The 25,916-nt window shown below is 46.8% G+C and overlaps 1 protein-coding gene across 8 annotated transcripts in view; it reads left to right on the top strand.

The window, feature by feature from the left end:
• Positions 1-25,916, top strand: part of LOC147111436 (dedicator of cytokinesis protein 9-like) — a 499,826-nt gene that overhangs the window by 191,179 nt on the left and 282,731 nt on the right. For 2 of the 8 annotated variants that reach the window (XM_085998423.1, XM_085998425.1), the window contains exon 1: positions 15,386-15,749. The exons of the other annotated variants lie outside the window; for them this stretch is intronic. In XM_085998423.1, the coding sequence (XP_085854549.1) occupies positions 15,612-15,749 (138 nt within the window). In that variant the 5' untranslated portion in view covers positions 15,386-15,611. Of the gene's footprint in view, positions 1-15,385; positions 15,750-25,916 lie in introns of those variants that run through there. 8 annotated transcript variants of the gene reach the window in all.

Below are 25,916 nucleotides of genomic sequence, written 5' to 3' on the forward strand. Positions count from 1 at the left end.
CAACTACTTGCATTTATATAGCGCCTTTAACGTAGTAAAATGTCCTAAGGCACTTCACAGGAGCGATTATCAAACAAAATTTCATACCGAGCCACGTAAGAAGATGTTGGGGCAGATGGGTAGATTTTAAGGAGCGTCTTAAAGGAGGAGAGAGATGCGGAGAGGTTTAGGGAGGGAATTCCAGAGTTCGGGGCCCGGGCAGCTGAAGGCACGGCCACCAATGGTGGAGCGATTAAAATCAGGGATGCTCTCGAGGCCAGAATCGGAGGAGCGCAGATATATAGGAGAGTTGTGGGACTGGAAGAGGTTACAGAGATCAGGAGGGTGGAGGCCATGGAGGGATTTGAAAACAAGGATGAGAATTTTAAAATCGAGGCGTTGCTTAACCGGGACCCAATGTAGGTCAGCGAGCACAGGGGGTGATGGGTGAACGGGACTTGGTGTGAGTTAGGACACGGGCAGCAGAGTTTTAGATACATGCACTCTTGCCAAAGAATTCAAGTCAAATATTGTGACTGGCAATGCGGTCTCATTATCATAGAATGATATAGCACAGACAGAGGCCATTCGGCCTCGTTGGTAGAGCTATTCAATTGATCCCACCCCCTTGCTATTTCCCCATAGCCCTGTAAAGTTTATCCTTTCAATTATTTTGACATCCACCCGAGAGAGCAGATGGGGCCTCGGTTTAACGTCTCATCTGAAAGGCAGCACCTCCGACAATGCGGCCCCTCCCCCAGTGCTGCCCCTCCGACAGTGCGGCGCTCCCTCAGTACTGCCCCTCCAACAGTGCGGCGCTCCCTCAGCGCTGCTCCTCCGACAGTGCGGCTCTCCCTCAGTACTGCCCCTCCGACAGTGCGGCGCTCCCTCAGCGCTGCTCCTCCGACAGTGCGGCCCTCCCTCAGTACTGCCCCTCCGACAGTGCGGCGCTCCCTCAGTACTGCCCCTCCGACAGTGCGGCGCTCCCTCAGCGCTGCTCCTCCGACAGTGCGGCCCTCCCTCAGTACTGCCCCTCCGACAGTGCGGCGCTCCCTCAGCGCTGCTCCTCCGACAGTGCGGCCCTCCCTCAGTACTGCCCCTCCGACAGTGCGGCGCTCCCTCAGTACTGCCCCTCCGACAGTGCGGCGCTCCCTCAGCGCTGCTCCTCCGACAGTGCGGCCCTCCCTCAGTACTGCACTGGAGTGTCAGCCTAGATTTTGTGCTCCAGTTTCTGGAATGGGTCTTGAACCCACAACCTTCTGACTGTGAGGCGAGAGTGCTGCCCACTGTGCCACGGCTGGAACAGTGCTGTGTTGGAAGGTAGCTGGATAATGCCGTGAATCACTGTCCTCTGCTATTTCTAATTTTGAAATATGTTTGAACAGATGTTTATTTTTCTGAACAATATGGACTGTCGATATGTAAAGTATGCAGCTTTACATAGCACTGCACAGGCAACTTTCCATTGTCAAAATGTCATGAATGTTAAAAATAACAGACTTTGTCGGAATCCGTTCCGAAGCTCTCTGTAAGCTTTGAGTTATAATTTTGTTTGGTTATGTTTTAGATAAATAGGATATCCCTTATTATGTTAGGTGTCCATTTAAATTTTAAAAATGGACCTAAGCAGATCTTCCTTCTCCGCACTATTTTGGGCACAGACCTAACAATTCTTAGTTTGAATTCTGACTTAATACGGTCCCTATCTATCTCATCATCTCTCTGTCTCTCCCTCTCTCTCACTCGCCACTGATCAGGCTTAACGCGACTGCAACTCATATCAGATTTATGCTATTTGATTCGACTGGTAGTTAACTGTATGGGAAAGAAAGTTAGAAACATAGAAAAATAGGAGCAGGAGTAGGCCATTCGGCCCTTCGAGCCTGCTCCGCCATTCAATATGATCATGGCTGATCCTCTATCTCAATACCATATTCCCGCTCTCTCCCCATACCCCTTGATGCCTTTTGTGTCTAGAAATCTATCTATCTCCTTCATAAATATATTCAGTGACTGGGCCTCCACAGCCTTCTGTGGTAGAGAATTCCACAGGTTCACCACCCTCTGAGTGAAGAAATTTCTCCTCATCTCAGTCCTAAATGTCCTACCCCGTATCCTGAGACTGTGACCCCTCGTTCTAAACCTCCAGCCAGGGGAAACATCCTCCCTGCATCCAGTCTGTCTAGCCCTGTCAGAATTTTATACGTTTCAATGAGATCCCCTCTCATTCTTCTAAACTCTGGTGAATACAGGCCTAGTCGACCCAATCTCTCCTCATACGACAGTCCTGCCATCCCAGGAATCAGCCTAGTGAACCTTCGCTGCACTCCCTCTATGGCGAGTATATCCTTTCTTAGGTAAGGAGACCAAAGCTGCACACAGTACTCCAGGTGTGGTCTCACCAAGGCCCTGTATAACTGGAGTAAGACATCCTTGCTCCAGCAGAAGCTACTTAGTTAAATATTTGCACCCACCATCCCTCCCTATTGTCATAGTTTCTCTTAAGATGCGACTGGGCCTTGACTCAACTTTCTCAGTTTTTGATACTTTACGCTGTATGACGCAATGTAATCAAAGTGTAGTGCGCACCTTGTAAAGGCCAAAATGCTATGGATCAGGTGATAGTGGGGTGGTGGGAGTATTGTAACTTAAGTGTCCGCTTGTTTCGATTACTTTCCCCACAACAACTTGCATTTATATAGCGTCTTTAACGTAGTAAATCGTCCCAAGGCGCTTCACGGGAGCGATTATCAGACAAGATTTGCCAGCGAGCCACATTGGGAGATATTAGGGCAGGTGACTAAAAGCTTGGTCGAAGAGGTCGGTTTCAAGGAGAGTTTTAAAGGAGGAGAGAGAGGCGGAGAGGTTTAGGGAGGGAATTCCAGAGCTTGGGGCCCAGGCAGCTGAAGGCACGGCCGTCAGTGGTGGAGCGATGAAAATCGGGGGATGCGCAAGAGGCCAGAATTGGAGGAGCGCCGAGATCTGGGAGGGTTGTAGGGCTGGAGGAGGTTATATTAGCAATTGCTGCCATCCGCTTTATACGTTGCCTGTACCCAACCTTTGCTGCAAGCTGGAAGTTTCATGTTTCATAAACATTGTCTGTGAACAATCACTTGTCACCATAATGGGGAGGGAGAGTAGCCCATGTAAGCTCAAAACTACTGTTTGTATTTGAGGTTCATAGAATGATACAGCACAGAAGGAGGCCATTCGGCCAATCGTGCCTGTGCCGGCTCTTTGTAAGAGCTCTCTAATTAGTCCCACTCCCCCCTGCTCTTTCCCCATAGCCCTGCAGTTTTTTCTCCTTCAAGTATTTATCCAATTCCTTTTTGAAAGTTACTGTTTAATCTGCTTCCACCGCCCTTTCAGGCAGCGCGTTCCAGATCACAACAACTCGCTGCGTAAAAAATGTTCTCCTCACCTCCCCTCTGGTTCTTTTGCTAATTACCTTAAATCTGTGTCCTCTGGTTGCCGACCCTCCTGCCACTGGAAACAGTTTCTCCCTATGTACTCTAACAAAACCCTTCACGATTTTGAACGCCTCTATTAAATCTCCCCTTAACCTTCTCTGCTCTAAAGAGAACAATCCCAGCTTCTCCAGGCTCTCCATGTAATTGAAGTCCCTCATCCCTGGTTACCATCCTAGTAAACCTCCTCTGCATCTTCTCCAAGCCTTGACATCCTTCCTGAGGTGTGGTACCCAGAAATAGTTTAATAGGACAAAGTCAGCATGGTTTTATGAAGGGGCAGTCATGTTTGACAAATTTGCTGGAGTTCTTTGAGGAAGTAACATATAGGGTGGATAAAGGGGAACCAGTGGACGTAGTGTATTTAGACTTCCAAAAGGCATTTGACAAGGTGCCACACAGAAGATTATTGCTTAAGATAAAAAATCACGGGATTGGGGGTACTATTCTGGCATGGATAGAGGATTGGCTATCTAACAGAATGCAGAGAGTTGGGATAAATGGTTCATTCTCAGACTGGCAATCAGTAACTAGTGGTGTTCCGCAGGGGTCAGTGCTGGGTCCCCAACTCTTTACAATCTATATTAACGATTTGGAGGAGGGGACCGAGTGTAACATATCAAAGTTTGCAGATGATACTAAGATGGGAGGGAAAGTAGTGAGTGAGGAGGACATAAAAAACCTGCAAGGGGACATAGACAGGCTAAGTAAGTGGGCAGAGATTTGGCTGATGGAATACAATACTGGAAAGTGTGAGGTTATGCACTTTGGCAGGAAAAATCGTAGAGCAAGTTATTATCTTAATGGCAAGAAACTGGAAAGTACTGAAGTACAAAGGGATCTGGGGGTCCTGGTACACGAAACTCAAAAGGTTAGTATGCAGGTGCAGCAAGTGATTAAGAAGGCCAATGGAATGTTGGCTTTCATTGCTAGGGGGATAGAATATAAAAATAGGGAGGTATTGCTTCAGTTGTACAAGGTATTGGTGAGACCGCACCTGGAATACTGCGTACAGTTTTGGTGTCCATACTTAAGAAAGGACATACTTGCTCTCGAGTCAGTACAAAGAAGGTTCACTCGGTTAATCCCGGGGATGAGGGGATGGACATATGAGGAGAGGTTGAGTAGATTGGGACTCTACTCATTGGAGTTCAGAAGAATGAGAGGCGATCTTATTGAAACATATAAGATTGTGAAGGGGTTGGATCGGGTGGATGCGGGGAAGATGTTCCCGATGATGGGTGAAACTAGAACTAGGGGGCATAGTCTTAGAATAAGGGGCTGCTCTTTCAAAACTGAGATGAGGAGGAACTACTTCACTCAGAGGGTGGTAGGTCCATGGAATATGCTGCCCCAAAAAGCTGTAGAAGCTACATCATTACATAAATTTAAAACAGAAATAGACAGTTTCCTAGAAGTAAAGGGAATTAAGGGTTACGGGGAGCGGGCAGGAATTTGGACATGAGTCTAGGTTCGGAATGGTCATGGCCCTGTGGGTAGCGGAGCGGGCCCAGGGGCCGTGTAGCCTGATCCTGCTCCTATTTCGTGTGTCTAATTCTGTTAGATTCAGGAGATGGTTCTGTGATAGTGGATTGGCGATTAGGATCAGATCAGCCATGATCTTATTGAATGGCGGAGCAGGCTCGAGGGGCCGATTGGCCTACTCCTGCTCCTATTTCTTATGTTCTTATAGCCCTGCAAATTTTAATTTTCCAGTATCTAGCCAATTGCCATTTTGAAAGTTAGTCGTAAGTAATGCCGCTTTTTACAAAATTATCAATCCAGTTTTGATTCATTTTACTTGTACAACAGTGAGAAGCAATGGCATTTAAAAAAAAAAAGAAACTCCTGAAATAAAAACCAAGTGCTGGAAATACTCGGCAGGTCAGGCAGCGTCTGTGGAGAGAGAAACAGAGAGTCAACGTTGCGGGTCGAGGGATTGCTTCCTCTGAGCCGCGCAGTAACGGGAAAGGTCCCCGCGCAGGATGCTCACCCCCACCGGCTTTTCCATTGTAATGCGCAAAAATTTGAAGAGGTGGCGCAGTAAAAGATAACCCGTTGCGCGGCGTACAGGGAACATTGCTCAGCGGGTCGGGCAGCATCCGTGGAGAGAGAAGCCGAGTTAACGTTTCAGGTCGATGACCTTTCGTCAGAACTCCTTTAATTATAGTTTAAAATGCTCCTCTACAAATACTTGTAGCTGCTTATTGCAATGAAGGAGTTGCCTCATTTTGAATCTCTCATTACCCTAATTACGGTGCCAATTATCATATCATATATCTTAGGCAGTCCCTCGGAACCGAGGATGACTTGCTTCCACATTAAAAATGAGTTCTCAGGTGACTGATGAGTCCAATGCGGGACCTACAGCCTCTGTCACAGGTGGGGCAGACGGTGGTTGAAGGGGCCGGGTGGGTGGGGTGCTTGGGTTGACATGCGCTCCTTGCGCTTGGCTTCCGCTTGCTCCCGGCGAAGAGACTCAAGGTGTTCGGCGCCTTCCCGGATGCTTCTCCTCCACTTTGTGCGGTCTTGGGCCAGGGATTCCCAGGTGTCGGTGGGGATGTTGCACTTTTTCAAGGAGGCTTTGAGGGTGTCCTTGAAGCGTTTACTCTGCCCACCTGGGGCTCTCTTGCCGTGCCGGAGCTCCGAGTAGAGCGCTTGTTTTGGGAGTCTCGTATCGGGCATGCGGACAATGTGACCCGTCCATCGTAGCTGATTGAGCTATATATCATACAGATCATAACCTCTGACCCCATTTTTTCGGATGGCAACGTTTCCTACATTACAACTGTGACCGCACTTCAAGAAGTACTTCATTGGCTGTAAAGCGCTTTGGGAGGCCCACAGGTCGTGAAAGGCGCTATAGAAATGCAATTCTTTCTGTGTTTTTTTCTTTTTACTTACAAAGCTTGGTACACATCCCTGGGCGTTAAAGAAACCCACATGTCGGTGAATACACAAGAACACCATCAGATCAACGGATCATAAATTATGTTAATTTCAGATTTAGGAATGCTTTATGTCACTTTGCTAATTTAATACTGAATGAATAATAACAAATCACAAATTTAAAATAAAATTGACGTGAATTGTTACAAACAATAATTGGGACAATATTTTAAAAGCACATGAATTTTTAACATCCCTTATCTAAACAAAGGAAGTGATATTTTGACCTCTTTGAGACCCATCTTTTGTTTCTTTACTTGACCCATTACCGCTCCCTTTGCCCTCGCACCATCATCCCTTTTGTCTGTTAATCTCTCCTGCCTTCCACCCGATCACAGACCTTCCCTTTTGTTCTTTCCTCCCCTCCCCCCTTTCCCTGCCCCCGCACTTGCTTAAAAACCTGTTCCATCTCTTGACCTATCGTCAGAACTGGAAGAGGTTATCGCCCTGAAACGTTAACTCCCTTTCTCTCTCCGTGGATGCTGCCTGACCCGCCGAGCGTTTCCAGCATTTTCCTGTTTTTATTTCCCATTTCCAGCATCCGCAGTGTTTTGCTTTTGTACGCTGCCGATTATGTTCGGTTTAGTCCGTTGGGAGTCGACTCTGTGGCTCTCTGCATCACACCTTCAACCAGGACATCAAATTAACCAGATCACATTGTAAGTCTGATACATGTAAAAGGAAAGAAAGACTTGCATTTCTATAGCACCTTTTGCGCCCTCAGGATGTCCCACAGCGCTTTACAGGCAATCAAGCACTTTTTTGAAATGAAGCCACTTGTAATGTAGGAAAAGTTGTCGCCAGTTTGCGCACAGCAAGCTCCCTTATGTAGGGAGATGCACTCTGTTATAAATCTCATCATCATAAAGAAACGACTCATGAAATAACACTGGACGGCCAGCTGGTGGCGCCGACCAAGGAGTATAAATACCCGGGCGTGGGCCCCAGCTTGCCAGGGACATTTTGTAAGACAAGGAACTAGTGAAGTACAACTAGACCTCCATGTTCTGAAACAAGTTGATTAAAGCCTTGCTTTATACTCAAACCAAGTGCGTAGTGAGTTTTATTACGTCACACTCTCTCTTGTATCTCCCGACATAATACTACCCTTTGTTGACTTTGAGCCCAACATCAATCCAGCCTAATTGTAGCCACCTATCCGACAAGCGTGCATCTTGTGAATCATTCTGTTGCGTGTAAACAGCATCAGATGCCTTTCTGAAGTCCAGGTAAATAGCAGCTGCTGCCTCGCCCTTATTCATCACAGGATTTTACAGTACGGAAGGAAGCCGTTATAGATTCTATCTCTTCCATTGTTTCTGGTCGGGCAGTCCAGGGCGTTCTCATAACCTCCATCTTTTATTCTTCTGACCATCTTAAATTTGTTTCGCACATTACAACAGTGACTCCACTTCAAAAGTACTTCATTGGCTGTAAAGCGCTTTGAGACATCCGGTGGTCGTGAAAGGTGCTGTAGAAATCCAAGTCTCTCTTTCTTGCTTTATGTCTGCTACTCACCGCCTCACTGACCGGTGAAAATAAGTTTTTCAGATTTACTTTTATCATAACCTCTCATAACTTTGTAAACTTCCAGTAGATCTCCTCTTCAGCTTGCTTACTCCAAGAAAGAGAGCCTCTTCATGGCCTTGACATCCTTTACCACACAAGACCCCCCAACGCTGCACACAATCCGCACACTACCCTACGATTTGTAGAGGTTTAGCATTGCGTCTTTCCTTTCATGCTCTGTACCTTACTTAAAAAACGGAGGATCCCATATCTTTTTATCAACTTGTCCTCCCAGTTTGTGTTTTGAAGCTCTTAAGTCTCTTTCTTGTAAAGTTTTACCATTTATTGCGTATTTCCTCTCATTCTTCCTTCCAAAATATATCAACTCAAATTTTGCTGCTTGAGTTTTCATCGGATGTCTATCTGCCTAATTTGCTAACTTGCCTATGTCGTCTTCACAGTTAATGATGCTCCTTGATTTGTTTCATCTGCAAATTTTGGTACTGTGCCCCCATACCGAGAACATTTTAATTTATTTCTCTCTGAAGTTTATATCTCTAGCTCGCTCTGTCACACTCTCTCTCTCAACAGTAACTGTACTTCAAAAAAAAGTACTTAATTGCCTGTAAATCGCTCTGGAATGTTCTGAGGTTGTCAAAGGCGCTATATAACTGCAAGTTCTTTCTTTAACTTCCATATCTAAGGAGGTCTGTGCTGTATTATTTCCTCCCTGACTTCCCTTAGCATTCAAGGGTGCATGACATCAGGGGCTGGTGGGTTTTCCACTTGAGTTCCGCTAATTCTCTTTAGCTGCAGTTATCCCATGCATTACTCTGCCTCCTCCTCCTCTTGTTCCCTTTCACTCCCACTACCACACTCTTCTGTGGAAACTAAAGTCAAGTACTTTGTGTTATATTTTCACCATTCTTTATAGGAACACAGGAACAGGAGGCCATTTAGCCCCTCGAGCCTGTTCCGCCATTCAGTGAGATCATGGCTGATCTGTGACCTAACTCCATATACCTGTATCCCTTAATACCTTTGGTTAACAAAAATCTATCGATCTCTGATTTAAAATTAACAATTGATCTCGCATCAACCACCATTTGCGGAAGAGAGTTCCAAACTTCTACCACCCTTTGTGTGTAGAAGTGTTTCCTAATTTCACTCCTGAAAGGTCTGGCTCTAATTTTTAGACTCTGCCCCCTAGTCCTAGACTCCCCAACCAGCGGAAATAGTTCCTCTCTACCCTATCTGTTCCCCTTAATATCCTGAAAACTTCGATCAGATCACCCCTTAACCGTCTAAATTCCAGGGAATACAACCCTAGTTTGTGTAATCTCTCCTCGTAATTTAACCCTCGGAGTCCGGGTATCATTCTGGTAAACCTACGCTGCACTCCCTCCAAGGCCAATATATCCTTCCTCGGGTGTGGTGCCTCTCTCAGCACAGGGATCTCTTTCCCCCTCCCTTTGGATGATAAAAACGATCACAGAATAATGACTCTGCTGCCTTCTTGACCTCAACCACCACCTCCCTGCTGAACTGGTCAATGATCCAGCTCCTTGTGTTCCTGATGTACCTAAAGAAGGCTTTACAATTGTCCTTTTATATATTTTCAGTTGTATTGTGCAAAGTTTTAGTTGATTTTTATTTCTCTCCTCGGGCATGTTGGTGCCTGGGGACGAGTGGTTCCATTGAGCACCAACAACTCGTGTGTGTGTGTGTGTGTGTGTGTGTGTGAGAGAGAGACCATTCTTCATAGGTGAAGCTTGACAGTGATCTTGTCAGCAGATTGTTTGACGGGGCATCGCATCCCATCCCAATCCCCTTCTCAACTGACCAATGTAAATGCATAAGCCATTAAATAGTGGTTAGGACTGTAAAACTCTACCTTTTTTAAAAAATTCGTTCATAGGATGTGGGCGTCACTGGCAAGGCCAGCATTTATTGCCCATCCCTAGTTGCCCTCGAGAAGGTGGTGGTGAGCCGCCTTCTTGAACTGCTGCAGTCCGTGTGGTGAAGGTGCTCCCACAGTGCTGTTAGGGAGGGAGTTCCAGGATTTTGACCCAGTGACGATGAAGGAACGGCCGAGATATTTCCAAGTCAGGATGGTGTGTGACTTGGAGGGGAACTTGGAGGTGATGGTGTTCCCATGTACCTGCTACCCTTGCGTAGTTGGTGTTGAAGGTTAAGGCAAATCTTGCTCCCTGTTTCTCCTCGCTGTTTTGATTTTCAAACCTGGTTTGTGCTAATATACTTGATCGGAGCCAGAGTTAGTAACTTACAGTTGGGCACTTTGTCACAGTACGGCAGAAAAAAATGGCCAGGATTCTCAACTCTGATGGTACACAGTAACCCCTGGTGTAAACCTGAGAGTATGTGGACATCATGTGAGGAAGGATAAGGCGCGGCTGTTGCACTCACTGCTGACCTGCTCGGGTAGGTTGTCCAAATTGTACTTCAATTCATTAAATATATTCAATTCATTAAATATATTCAATTCATTAAATATATTCAAGAAGGAGTTGGATATATTTCTTAAGGCTAAAGGGATCAAGGGGTATGGGGAGAAGGCAGGGACAGGGTACTGAATTTGGATGATCAGCCATGATCGCATTGAATGGCGGAGCAGGCTCGAGGGGCCGAATGGCCTACTCCTGCTCCTATCTTCTATGTTTCTAGGAGTGCACATCAGGAATTTCGGCACTAGGTCAGTGGGCACTCATTAGGCTTTCCTGCATTACGACAGTGGCTACATTTCAAAAGTACTTCATTGGCTGTAAAGCGCTTTGTGACGTCCTAAAGTCGTGAAAGAAGCTATATAAATGCAAATTGTTCATTGGTTTCCTTCCTTTCTTTCGAAGACAGAACCTTCTGAATCTCCCGTGCCTTCCCCTGTGTGTGACTCCGGAAAGAATCGGAGGATTACTGTCCTTGAGATGTATTAATCTGACGTCTAACTCCTTCAACTTGCTCTGCACAATCTCAAATGTGCGTGTATCTGTCTCATTGGTTCCAACATGGACTGTGGCTTTTGGGTGACCTCGCTTCCCCTCCCAAAATGTTTGTTCTGTGACATCCTTCACCCTGGTACCATGGTGACAACATACTGTTTGGGGAGTCCTGGTCATGACTGCAAAAAAGGCCACAAACTCTGTTCCCGTGCCATCAATTCCACCCCTCTCCCTGTCCTCTGTCTCCAGCTGAACCAGACAGTTTGCAACCTTGGCGTCCTATTTGACCCAGAGATGAGCTTCCGACCCCATAGCCTTAATGTCACAAAGACTACCAACTTCCACCCCCGTAACATCGCCCGTCTCCGCCTCTGCCTCAGCCCATCAGCTGCTGAAACCATCATCTCGCTTTTGCCACGTTCAGATTCGACTATTCCAACGCTCTCTCGGCTGGACTCCCGTTCTCCACCCTCCGTCAACCTGAGCTCATCCAAAACCCTGCTCCCCGTGTCCTAACTCGCACCGAGTCCCATTCACCCATCATCCCTGTGTCCTAACTCGCGCCGAGTCCCGTTCGCCCATCATCCCCGTGTCCTAACTCGCACCAAGCCCCGTTCACCCATCATCCCCGTGTTCTAACTCACACCCAGTCCCGTTCACCCATCACCCCCTGTGCTCACTGCCCCGTGTCCTAACTCGCACCAAGCCCCGTTCACCCATCACCCCCTGTGCTCACTGCCCCCGTGTCCTAACTCGCACCAAGCCCCGTTCACCCATCACCCCTGTGCTCGCTGACCTACATTGGCTCCCGGTCCAACAATGCCTCCATGTTAAAATTCTCATCCTTGTGTTCAATCCCTCCACAGCCTCGCCCCTCCCTATCTCTGTACATAAGAACATAAGAAATAGGAGCAGGAGTAGGCCAGTCGGCCCCTCGAGCCTGCTCCGCCATTCAATAAGATCATGGCTGATCTGATCCTAACCGCCGATCCACTATCACAGAACCATCTCCTGAATCTAACAGAATTAGACACACGAAATAGGAGCAGGCTACACGGCCCCTGGGCCCGCTCCGCTACCCACAGGGCCATGACCATTCCGAACCTAGACTCATGTCCAAATTCCTGCCCGCTCCCCGTAACCCTTAATTCCCTTTACTTCTAGGAAACTGTCTATTTCTGTTTTAAATTTATGTAATGATGTAGCTTCTACAGCTTTTTGGGGCAGCATATTCCATGGACCTACCACCCTCTGAGTGAAGTAGTTCCTCCTCATCTCAGTTTTGAAAGAGCAGCCCCTTATTCTAAGACTATGCCCCCTAGTTCTAGTTTCACCCATCATCGGGAACATCTTCCCCGCATCCACCCGATCCAACCCCTTCACAATCTTATATGTTTCAATAAGATCGCCTCTCATTCTTCTGAACTCCAATGAGTAGAGTCCCAATCTACTCAACCTCTCCTCATATGTCCATCCCCTCATCCCCGGGATTAACCGAGTGAACCTTCTTTGTACTGACTCGAGAGCAAGTATGTCCTTTCTTAAGTATGGACACCAAAACTGTACGCAGTATTCCAGGTGCGGTCTCACCAATACCTTGCACAACTGAAGCAATACCTCCCTATTTTTATATTCTATCCCCCTAGCAATGAAAGCCAACATTCCATTGGCCTTCTTAATCACTTGCTGCACCTGCATACTAACCTTTTGAGTTTCGTGCACCAGGACCCCCAGATCCCTTTGTACTTCAGTACTTTCCAGTTTCTTGCCATTAAGATAATAACTTGCTCTACGATTTTTCCTGCCAAAGTGCATAACCTCACACTTTCCAGTATTGTATTCCATCTGCCAAATCTCTGCCCACTTACTTAGCCTGTCTATGTCCCCTTGCAGGTTTTTTATGTCCTGCTCACTCACTACTTTCCCTCCCATCTTAGTATCATCTGCAAACTTTGATATGTTACACTCGGTCCCCTCCTCCAAATCGTTAATATAGATTGTAAAGAGTTGGGGACCCAGTACTGACCCCTGCGGAACACCACTAGTTACTGATTGCCAGTCTGAGAATGAACCATTTATCCCAACTCTCTGCCTTCTGTTAGATAGCCAATCCTCTATCCATGCCAGAATATTACCCCCAATCCCGTGATTTTTTATCTTAAGCAATAATCTTTTGTGTGGCACCTTGTCAAATGCTTTTTGGAAGTCTAAATACACTACATCCACTGGTTCCCCTTTATCCACCCTATACGTTACTTCCTCAAAGAACTCCAGCAAATTTGTCAAACATGACTTCCCCTTCATAAAACCATGCTGACTTTGTCCTATTAAATTATGATTATCCAAATGTCCTGTTACTGTCTCCTTAATAATGGACTCCAAAATTTTACCTACCACAAATGTTAGGCTAACCGGTCTATAGTTTCCAGCTTTCTGTCTACTGCCCTTTTTAAATAAGGGTGTTACATTTGCAGTTTTCCAGTCTGCCGGGACCTTTGCCGAGTCCAGGGAGTTTTGGAAAATTATTACCAATGCATCCACAATCCCTACCGCCACTTCCCTCAAGACCCTAGGATGTAAGCCATCAGGTCCAGGCTTGCAACACTCCTAGAAATTTGTGATCCGCCAACTTTGGCCGCTTGTACATACCCCACCTCTGGTGGCCGTGTCTTCAGCCATCTAGTCCCTAAGCTCAGGAATTTCCTCCCGAAACCTCTCTTGTCTTTTAAGATCCTTCTTAAAACCTACCTCTTTGACCAAGCTTTTAGTTGCTCCTCCTACTATCTCCTCCTCCAGCTCGATGTCAATTTTTGTCTGCTTATGCTCCTGTGAAGTGGCCTTTCCGCCGATTTCTGACGATAAAGTCGCTATATAAATGCAAGTTACTGATCCCTTGACAGTAGAATCTCCCACTGCAACCACTCTCTTACTCATCCAGTGTACCTGCCTCCCACCTCCTGGGGTAGACTTTGGCTCCACTGCACCACAATGTCGTGCAGGACCATAGCAACTCAGAAATAGGAACAGGAGGAGACCATTCAGCCCCTCGAGCCTGCTCCGCCATTCAATTAGATCACGGCTGATCTGTATCTTAACTCCAGCTACCCGCCTTGGTTCCGTAACCCGTAAGACTCTTAACTAACACAAATCTTATCAATCTCAATATTGAAATTCTTAATTGACCCCCCAGCCTTAACAGCATTTTGGGGGAGAGAGTTCCAGACTTCCTCCACCCTTTGTGTGAATAAGTGCTTCCTGACATCACTCCTGAACGGCCTGGCTCTAATTTTAAGGTGAAGCCCCCTTGTTCTGGACTCCCCCCGCCCGCATACCCACCAGAGGAACTAGTTTCTCTCGATCTACCATATCAAGTTCTTTAATCATCTAAAAACCTCCATTAGATCACCCCTTAATCTTCTATACCCATGGGAATACAAGCCTGTGCTACCTGTCCTCGTGATTTAACTCTTTCAGCCTACTCTTCCCTGAGTCACTGACGACTTCAGCGTTGTCTGGCCTTAAGTATTCCACAGTTCCAGTAACTCGGGTGGTCTTTGCCTGCAAGAGTCCTGCCTCCCTCTCTTACCCCGGCAGGTAGTCACTCGCAACTTGCTGTACCTGCAGCCCTGCCTTCGATCTATTTTCTTTCCAGTTTTGAAGAAGGGTTCGACCCGAAACGTCAACTCAAATTTCTCTCCACGGATGTTGCCTGACCTGCTGAGTTTTCCAGCATTTTCTGTTGTTATTTCGGTTGTACCCTTTCCTGGGGGGGGGGGGGGGGAGTTCTGAACTGTCTTAGCGCCGTCTCTGGGGGGCGATCGCATGCAAAACCAACGCGGGTTCTACCCAGTGTTACACACTGTTGTGGAGTCGCCAACTCTGGCTGGGCATATTCCTGGAGGCTTCAGCACACGTCTGCCCGCCCCCAACCACCGCCCCCGCTTAAACAGCCTCCCTCCAATCTTTTTATAACGAATAACCAAAAGTGTTCAAAAAAAACCCGCCCCTGTGATTTTAATCTCTGTTTACTTGCAGTAGTTTCCAGGAGATGAATCTTTAATTCTGAGACACTCCAGGGCGATCCTGGAAAGTTGGCAACCTGTGCAGTTCAGTCTGAATTCTTTAAAAGAAATTGCATTCAGCAATATTCCAGAAAGTTTAAAACCACCCTTTTTTTTGGTGGAGCAGCTTGGGACAGAGTAAGGGTGGGTGGGTGAGGGTCGCAGTTTTTCGGGGGGTGGGGGGTTGAGTGGATTGGGCAAGGTTGTGCTGGTGGGGGGAGCTGGGGTGAAGGGACAAGAGTTGTCAATCCTGCACTCCACGTTTAAGCAGCTTCTGTGAGCGGTGCTTAAAAAGTGCGGTGCATGTCTGCAGGGTGTGTGCGAGAGGCAACAACACTCTTGCCTGCTCCAATGGCAGGGATCTTGGGCAGGTCCTTTGTTCTGTAAGTTGCGCATTGCCTGGATGACTGACGGGCGGAGCAACGTACTGTAGCTGGAGACTTCTCTCTCTCTCTCTCTCTCTCTGGGCGAGATGTAACCACATTCTCCACTTCACCCCGGCTGTAGGAGTGCTGTGTCTCCCTTGCTGCCCGGGCTTGGGTTGCGAGGCTGGTCACCTCACACTTGAGTAAAACTTTATTTTCCCTCCCACTCTTTGTAAAACTTTTTTTTCACCTCCCACACTTTTTGTAAAACTTTTTTTTTGCAAAAGCGGATTCCGGACTTTCCGCACTGGCTTTGCGGAGAAAATGCAAGGCAGAGTCAACCGACTTTTTAAGAAGGACTCTTTTGCAGACCCTCATCAGAAATGCAAAGGTGCACCGTGCGAACCTGAGCTGGATATGGGCGAGGTGCCACACAGCGAGCCTGCCAGCAAGAGCCTGGATGTAAGTTGAACAGAGCCTGCAAATTATTATTGTCTTTCCTTTTTTTATTATTGTAAAACCAGAAACACTTGTTTGGGAGCCTTTCCCAAAGATGGGGTTCTTGCATCGACTCGGCTTTGGCCGCTTGCAACAGGAGCCTCCCCCCGGCTAGCTTGTGAAGCCTTGGATCCCCATGGTGGGGACCTCTTGTGTCTCACCATGTGTTCCTGTGTGGGTGTGTGGGGGCAGAATAAAGTGCCCATCCACCCAAATCTGTTGAAGTTGAAAACTTACTACAACTGCTGCCCAGAGACCAGGTTCTCTAAACATTCCCTAACACTTTAGAAAGTGCTGTCAGAAACTCGCCGGAGTTTAGAAGAATGAGAGGGGATCTCATTGAAACTTATAAAATTCTGACAGGACTGGACAGACTAGATGCAGGAAGGATGTTCCCGATGGTCGGGGAGTCCAGAACCAGGGGTCACAGTCTAAGGATAAGGGGTAAACCATTTAAGACAGAAATGAGGAGGAATTTCTTCACCCAGAGAGTGGTGAACCTGTGGAATTCTCTACCACAGAAGGCAGTTGAGGCCAATTCATTAAATATATTCAAGAAGGAGTTGGATATATTTCTTAAGGCTAAAGGGATCAAGGGATATGGGGAGAAAGCAGGGACAGGGTACTGAGTTTGGATGATCAGCCATGATCGCACTGAATGGCAGAGCAGGCTCGAGGGGCCGAATGGTCTACTCCTGCTCCTATCTTCTATGTTTCTATGTCAGTAGGGGTGCCTGGTGTTGTAATCTTTGCTGGATCAGCACAGGGTACGTTCGGTACTTAGGAATAACTTCTTTTGTGTGTGTGTGCTCTAAGATTGCAGTGAATCCCTTTTTAAATTCTGAGATTTGCAATATTGCCATTGCTTTTTCAGTCCCATTATTCTGGTAACTTGTTTTATCTTCAATCGAAAGACCATAATTGTCCCTCACCGGTCTAGTATTACCTGTTGGAGTATCTGCAAACCGATAGTGCAGTTGCTTTGCCTTTTCAATTGGTAGTGTGTACTGTTTAACCAGTTTAGTTCACTCTCCCCTTTTTTAGTTTGGGGGAAAAAGACATCTCAAGAGCTGGAGTGGAGAAACTTAATAAGATATTTGCTTAATATTTCTTCCTCCTTCATGTATGGAAGCTTTGCATATTTGTGAGATGTGTGAGGGTGGAATATGAAAGCATGTGTGTAGGCTGTAATGTATTAAGAATGTCATCAGGAATGATACTTGTATTAAGGCTGGTAAAGAGAGGGGAAATATTTCACCTTGTTGGAAAATGATTAAAAGCTGAGGCTTTGTTTTTTTTATTTATCACTGCTGTTTTTGAAGTCACTGAATCTTCTTGAAGAATTAGCATTTTTACTTCTGGTGTTGGTTAAACCTTTGTTTAACATTGGCCTGGGGGTGGGGGGATTCTCAATCTCGTGGAACACCCACCCATGTTATCTTGGAATTGTTTGTCTGCCACTTCGATGGTTGCCCAAAAGCCAACCCCTAGTTTAAAAACTGTTGACCTAAATTCCAGCTCTCTGCAGCATTGCATTTGTTTGCAGGCGGTTGGGAATACTCTTCCTGTGAACGTACTGACAACTGCACAAGCTTAAGAGGGCCGTGAAACCGGGATTGAGATGATACAAGTTTGGGAGAAAATTACTTCCAGATTTAGTTCTCAAAACGAAGCTATTTCTACTAGAGCACACCTTTCTCCGTAGAGTCGAGGCTTTAAATTGTTATTCTTAACCTCTTTCGGATGAGATGTTAAACCGAGCCCCCCGCTGTCTGCTCTCTCAATTGGACGTAAAAGATCCCATGGCCACTATTTAGAAGAAACGTAGAAGATAGGAGCAGGAGTAGGCCATTCGGCCCCTCGAGCCTGCTCCGCCATTCAATGAGATCATGGCTGATCATCCAAATTCAGTACCCTGTCCCTGCCTTCTCCCCATACCCCTTGATCCCTTTAGCCTCAAGAAATATATCCAACTCTTTCTTGAATATATTTAATGAACTGGCCTCCACCGCCCTCTGTGGCAGAGAATTCCACAGGTTCACCACTCTCTGGGTGAAGAAATTCCTCCTCATTTCAGTCCTAAATGTCCTACCCCTTATCCTTAGACCATGACCCCTGGTTCTGGACTCCCCCGTCATCGGGAACATCCTTCCAGCGTCTAGTCTGTCCAGGCCTGACAGAATTTTATAGGTTTCGATGAGATCCCCTCTCAATCTTCTAAACTCCAGCGAGTACAAGCCCAATCGACCCAATCTTTCCTCATACGTCATTCCTGCCATCCCAGGTATCAGCCTGGTGAATCTTCGCTGCACTCCCTCCATGGCAAGAACATCCTTCCTCAGGTAAGGCGACCAAAACTGCACACAATACTCGAGGTGCGGTCTCACCAAGGCCCTGTACAACTGCAGCAAGACATCCTTGCTCCTGTACTCGAACCCTCTCGCTACGAAGGCCAACTCCCCGAGGTGTCTTGGGCCAATATTTATCCCTCAAACAACATCACTTAAAAAAAACAGATGATCTGATCATCAAGACATTGCTCTTTGTGGGAGCTTGCTGTGCGCAAATTGGCTGCCGCGTTTCCTACATTACAACAGTGGCTACACTTCAAAAAGTGCTTCATTGGCTGTGAAGCGCTTTGGGCGTCCTGAGGTGGTGAAAGTCGCTATAGAAAGGCAAGTCTTATTTTACTGGAATTTTATGCCCGATAGGATCATGACCTTCCCAACATGTTCACCTTTTCTTAATGACCTGTTCAAAAACAGGTTCCTGAATTCAGCAGAAGGGATTAACAATGTGGTTTTAGATTCCATGCACTTCTTTTGTGTGCCAAAGTATAACTTGTGAATGAGTGTAAAGCTGGCTTCCAGTGCAAACTTGCTGTCAATGCAAAAGCATTTGTTTTCGTGGAAATCAAAGCAAAAGGTCGTTGTGACATTTTTCCAAGGAGTTTGTTAATTCAGTTGACATGAATCACTAAGCTGGTATACAATTAAATTCTGATCAATCTAGTGCTGCAATTAGGCAGGACTTTGTAAGTGATTTTGTTAACTGTTGTGATATAATCGGGTTGTTGCACTTGCTGTGTGCAGACACCTAACTTAACCAGTGTTTTTGTAACTGTTAACTGCACCCCTGTGCTTGCTGCCCTTCACTGGCTCCCGGTCCGACCTCACCTCAGTTTCAAAATCCTCATCCTTGTTTTCAAATCCTTCCATGGCCTCGCCCCTCCCTATCTCTGTAACCACCTCCAGCTCTACAACCCTCTGAGATCTCTGCGCTCCTCCAATTCTGGCCTCTTGAGCATTTCCCGATCTTAATCGCTCCACCATTCCATCAACATTCACTCCCTCCACCACCGTGGCTGCAGTGTGGACCATCTACAAGATGCACTGCAGCAGCAACTCGCCAAGGCTTCTTCGGCAGCACCTGCCAAACCCGCGACCTCTACCACCTCGAAGGTCAAGGGCAGCAGGCGCATGGGAACACCACCACCTCCAAGATCCCCTCCAAGTCACACACCATCTTGACTTGGAAATATATCGGCCGATCCTTCATCGTCGTTGGGCCAAAATCCTGGAACTCTCTCCCTAACAGCATTGTGGAAGCACCTTCACCACACGGACTGCAGCAGTTCAAGAAGGCGGCTCATCACCACCATTACAATCAACCTCATCTGAAGCCCGCATCGCCTTGTGGAAAGACCGGCTCGCCAGTCTTGAACAACCCCCAGCGATGGAAATTTTACCTGATGAAAGCCTTCCCCCAGGAGCTAATTGCAACTGGGCAATCTGGAAGTGCCTTAACAGACTTAGGACCGGTGTAGGTTGCTCAAAGGTGTCACTAAGCAAATGGGGATATTCAACCAGCCCGACAACTTGTGAATGTGGAACTGAGGCACAGACTATGCAACATCTCCTGCAATGCCCATCGTTAGAGGAATCCTGCACTGTTGCAGATTTTGCCGAATCCAACAACAAGGCGCAAAAATGTGTCCAGTTCTGGCTGGGCTATGTATAGACTGTCCGTGGACACGATAAGAAGAAGACCACCTTCTCGAGGGCAATTAGGGATGGACAATAAATGCTGGCCTTTCCAACAACGCCCACATCCCATAAACGAATAAAAAAACATTGGGGGCCGTGCCTTCAGCTGTCTGAGCCCTAAGCTCTGGAATTCCCTCCCATAACCTCTGCGCCTCGCTACCTCTCCTCCTTTAAGACGCACCTTAAAACCTACCTATTTGTCCTGATATCTCCTTCTGTGGCTCGATGTCAAAGATGTTTTTATTGTTATCGCTCTTGTGACGTTTTACTACGTTAAATGCGCTCTATAAATGTAAGTTGGTTAGATTTTAATGACTGACACACACCCCCCCCCCCCACCCCCCGCCCAAACCTGATTTCATTCAGTTACATTCTGTAGAAGGGGGATATTGCATTGATGAGTAATTTTTACGTTCAGTACTAGATCGGGCGTGAGTGTGGTCGATTTGTTTCAAACCTGTCTTTGTTGCTGCCACACTGGTAACTTGGGTTAGGCTGTTGCTGGGATAACAAGTGTCCTGTTATTGTAATGAAACGCTGCCTATTATGGGGCTTGAGTCTTTAATTACCGTACGCTGATCTTTAACCAGGGTTTGAAGACTGGGCATAGACATGGTTTGTGCTCCGCCTAAAATGATTGATTCCACTAAGACTGGAGTATTAATGCAGCAAAGGCTTCTCGATCCAGCTGTGTTTCTTTAAGTTTTCATTTCCGGCATTATATTGCTGAAACAAGCACTAATAATACGTAACAAATCTGCTGAAGTGTCAGAGGTCTCTCACTCTCTCTCTATGGTGATGGTAATCCTAAACTTAAACACCTAAAATTTTAATTAAAAATAAATATTTTTACAACATTTTAATTTTGCTCACCAACTTCTCCTCCTCCCTTCCCTGTTCTATTTATTTTTCAACTTAAATTTTCCTTTTTCTGTTCTATCTCAACTTAATTTTTTTAAATTCCTGTACCTTTTAGTTTCTTAAATAAAATGTGAACTTTCAAATCTTTTATTCACCTTCTCCAAGCCCCCACTGTCCAATTAGAAAGAAAAGACTTGCATTTATATAGCGCCTTTCACGACCACCGGAAAGCCCAAAGCGCTTTACAGCCGATGAAGTACTTTTTGGAGCGCAGTCACTGTTGTAATGCAGGGAAACACAGCAGCCAATTTGCGCACAGCAAGCTCCCACACACAGCAATGTGATAATGACCGGATAATCTGTTTTTAGTGATGTTGATTGAGGGATAAATATTTGGCCAGGACACCGGGGAGAACTCCCCTGCTCTTCTTCAAAATAGTGCCATAGGATCTTTTACATCCACCTGAGAGAGCAGACGGGGGCCTCGGTTTAACATCTCATCCGAAAGGCAGCACCTCCGACGGTGCGGCGCTCCCTCAGCACCGCACTGGGAGTGTCAGCCTGGATTGTGTGCTCAAAGTCCCTGGAGTGGGACTCGAACCCACAACCTTCTAACTCAGGCGAGGGTGCTGCCCACTGAGCCACGGCTGACACTGAGTTGGAAGCAACTATTAGGAAAAAAAACAAATGACGAAAAGCACATAATATTTTGGATAAGTACATGAGGGAGAAAGGACTAGAAGGTTATGCCGATAGGGTCAGATGAAGTATTCTTTTCGCCCTCGTGTTTGTCTAGTTTCCCCTTAACTGCATCTCCGCTATTCGCCTCAACCACTCCCTGTGGCAGCGAGTTCCACATTCTCACCACTCTCTGGGTAAAGAAGTTTCTCCTGAATTCCCGATTGGATTTATTAGTGACTATCTTATATTTATGGCCTCTAGTTCTGGTCTCCCCCACAAGTAGAAACATTTTCTCTCTGTCTACCCGATCGAACCCCTTCAGAATTTTCAAGACCTCGATCAGGTCTCCCCCTTAGCCTTCTCTATTTTTTTCAAATGAAAAGAGCCCCTGCCTGCTCAATCTTTCCTGATGGTTAGAACCCCTCCGTCCTGGTATCATCCTTGTAAATCTCTTTTGCACCTTCACCAGTTCCCCTATATCCTATTTCAAAAATGGAGACCGGAACTGTGCGCCGTACTCCAAGTGCCGAGCTCCACTGTAAACGCCTGCAGCTAATCTACACTCGCAACACGAGCCAGCAACACGAGCCAGCAACTTGCTCCAGAAGGAGATGGCTTTCTGTGAAAATAAACGCCTCCTGACCTCTCACCTGGTTCTATTCTTGCGTACCTTGCACGCCTGTCCTGACCTATCTTAATACAAACAGTTAGCAAAAAAGACGACGTGTAGTCACTGCGCTATTTTAAATACAGTGTTGCACTGTCGGAGGTACCGCCTTTCAGTTGAGACGTTAAACCGAGGTCCCGTCTGCGCTCTCGGGTGGACGTAAAACTCCACTTCAAAAGTACTTCATTGGCTGTAAAGCGCTTTGAGACGTCTGGTGGTCGTGAAAGGCGTTATATCAATGCCAGTACTTTTTGAAGTACAGCCTCTGTTGTAATGTAGGAAACGCGGCAGCCAATTTGCGCACAGCAAGCTCCCACAAAAATCAATGTGATAATGATCAGATAATCTGTTTTGGTGAAGTTGGTTGAGGGATAAATATTGACCAGGACACCGGGGAGAACTCACCTGCTCTTCTTCAAATAGTGCCATGGGATTCTTTATGTCCACCTGAGAGCAGACAGGGCTTTGGTTTAAAGTCTCATCTGAAAGATGGCACCTCCGACAGTGCAGCACTCCTTCAGTACTGCCCCGCCGACAGTGCAGTGGAGCGCTCCCTCAGTACTGCCCCTCCGACAATGCGGTGCTCCCTCAGTACTGCCCCTCCGACAGTGCAGTGCTCTCTCAGTACTGCCCCTCTGACAGTGCAGCGCTCCCTCAGTACTGCCCCTCCAGCAGTGCAGCGCTCCCACAGTACTGCCCCTCCGACAGTGTGGCACTCCCTCAGTACTGCCCCTCCGACAGTGCAGTGCTCCCTCAGTACTGCCCCTCCAGCAGTGCGGCGTTCCCTCAGTACTGACCCTCTGGCAGTGCGGCGCTCCCTCAGTACTGCCCCTCCGACAGTGCAGCGCTCCCTCAGTACTGCCCCTCCAGCAGTGCAGCGCTCCCACAGTACTGCCCCTCCAGCAGTGCAGCGCTCCCACAGTACTGCCCCTCTGACAGTGCAGCGCTCCCTCAGTACTGCCCCTCCAGCAGTGCAGCGCTCCCACAGTACTGCCCCTCCGACAGTGCAGCGCTCCCCCAGTACTGCCCCTCCGACAGTTAAGCGCTCCCTCAGTACTGACCCTCTGGCAGTGCGCCGCTCCCTCAATACTGCCCCTCCGACAGTGTGGCGCTCCCTCAGTATTGCACTGTGAGTGTCAGCCGAGATTTTGTGCTCAAGTCTCTGGAGTGGGAGTGGAACTTGCAACCTTCTGGCAGGGAATAACCATTGATTTCTTCAACAGTAAGATATTCTGCATAGTTCCAGTCTTGTGCAGATATACAAATATAGATTGCAGCAATTTGCATTATTTATATTGTGTCTCATAATATGATTCAGCTTATGGGATCTTCACTGAATGAATCTGCTTGCACTGAGAGAGGTTATTTCTGCTGGAAGATTTTGACCGTGGTGAGTTTATAGTACAGTAGCAGTTGCATAAAGGGCATCAGTCTTCTAGAATGTGAATTTTTAACTCTAACTTTTCTTTTTGGACTTTGCACTATTTGCTCTCCATTATCCTGCTCCAAGCATTCAGATGAATGAATTCACTACAGAGATCTTATTTATTTTGCTTGCATGGCTTTCTGGCAGGGTGCTTGTATACTGAATAGTGCATGGTGTAGATCGCTGTATTTAAGTTGCACCACGTACAGTCAGTCATTTTATAGCTCTTGACTTCTCGCACCGAGTCTTCGGCAGCTGTCGACATTCCATCAGCGCTGGTGCTTTCTGGGCCAGATGGCCATGTAATGCAAATGATTATTTTTTGTCTTTGTGTGTATGTTTCTTGCGTTTCCATACTTACCGCATCAGCATCTCTACCGGCCCACACCCCGATCTTGGGTCTAGTTACCAGTGCAAAATTGTGTGCTTTTCTGGTTGTTGGCTGTCTTGTGATTTTTTTTTCCAGTATACTGAATAAATGAACAGGGGAAGCTTTTTTTCCATTTTACTTTTTGATTGCAGGAAAATTATTGACACCACTGTTGCTTTTTGTGTCGCGACATCAGTGAATTGCTCCCATCCCGAATCCTGCATTAATTGATTTTTCATTCTTTGTACCACATATTGCAAAATGGTGATCGGGCAGCTTTTGCCGATACTGCATTGTACTGTAGCAAGCTTGCCCTTGTGGTATCTTGCCCTCTGGTTTTTTTGTTCTATTTACGTATCTCCCTATCTCTGTAACCTCCTCCAGCCCTACAACCCTCTGAGATCTCTGTAACCTCCTCCAATCCTGGCTTCTTGCGCCTCCCCGATAGTCATCGCTCCACCATTGGCGGCCGTGCCTTCAGCTGCCTGGGCCCTAAGCTCTGGAATTCCCTCCCTAAACCTCTCCACCTCTCCCTCCTCCTTTAAGACGCTCCTTAAAACCGACCTCTTTGACCGAGCTTTTGGTCACCTGTCCTGATAATCACCTTACGTGGCTCAGTGTCAAACTTTGTCTGATGACGCTCCTTGTGAAGCGTCCTGGGACGTTACAGACGCTATGTAAATGCAAGTTGTTGCCCTTCATCCTAATCAGGGAGTCGACAGTCCATCTCTACATTGAGGATCTGGTTGAGCTTGGAAGCGCATTTGCTCACTACTACAACAACAACGTGTATTTATATAGCGCCTTTAACGTAGTAAAATTTCCCAAGGCGCTTCACAGGAGTATTAAAAGACAAAAAATGTTGACACCGAGCCACATAAGAAATTAGGGCAGGTGACCAAAAGCTTGGTCGAAGAGGTCGGTTTTAAGGAGCGTCTTAAAGGAGGAGAGAGAGGCGGAGAGGTTTAGGGAGGGAATTCCAGAGCTTGGGGCCCAGGCAGCTGAAGGCACTCCATGAAAAATAAGGTTGCATTTCATTAAGTCACTTACATTAGATTTCTTCATCCACCTGGAAGTTCTGTAGCTCGTCTCTTCCCCCCCTCTATAATTGAAACACCCCACTGAAAGGTGACCTTTAACATTCGCCTTCTCTAGATTTTAACCAAACATGGTGAGTGTTTTCATTTTTCCGAGGCATTCGTTCACTTCCTTTTTTTGAAGGAGGAAGCTCGGGAATAATTGCCTACGTGACCCATTCTCCTGTGCAGTCACAATTATTTTAAACTCCTTTTTGGGTTAGGACCAAATCTGACACGTGATCTCTTGTGGTTGTGTCCCGTTTATCTTTGTGAAAAGTTGCCTTCCTCTGTACATTGAATGAGGCACCTGTAAAAATGCTATACTTAAATACTCTTCGATAGATTTTAAATGCTTTTTCCCTCCCTTCTTGAGTCCGTTAGCTATTCTCTCTTGTAGTTGCCTTTGTCATGTGTGGAGGAAGCTTCAGCGTGGACTTTTGCACTGAAGTTTCCTCTGCTTGCTGTCTGTCCGTGGCGACGTGGCTAAGGTTGGAAACTTGCCAAAGTGGGGCAACGAAGTCAGCCGTGGCTCAGTCGGCAGCACTCTTGCCTGTGTGAGGTCATGGGTTTAATCCCCACTCAAGGACTTGAGCACATAACCGAGGCTGACACTTCGGTGTCGTACTGAGGGAGTGCTGCACTGTTAGAGGTGCCGTCTTTCAGATCAAACGTTGAACCGAGTCCTTGTCTGCAGGCTTCAGTGGATATAAAAGATCCCATGGCACTATTTGAAGATGTTCTTCTGTCCTGGCCAACGTCCATCTCTCAATCAACAATGCCAGAACAGATGATCCGATCACGAATCTCCTTGATCTCGCACTGACTACACTTCAAAAGCACTGTGAAGTACTCGGGGACATCCTACATAGAAGAAGATAGGAGCAGGAGTAGGCCATTCAGCCCCTCGAGCCTGCTCCACCATTTAATGAGATCATGGCTGATCATCCAAATTCAGTACCCTGCCCCTGCTTTCTCCCCATATCCCTTAGCCTTAAGAAATA

This window comes from Somniosus microcephalus, chromosome 10 (assembly GCF_052327205.1).
Source record: "Somniosus microcephalus isolate GS21.2 chromosome 10, FLI_Smic_1.0, whole genome shotgun sequence".
Lineage (NCBI taxonomy): Eukaryota > Metazoa > Chordata > Chondrichthyes > Squaliformes > Somniosidae > Somniosus > Somniosus microcephalus.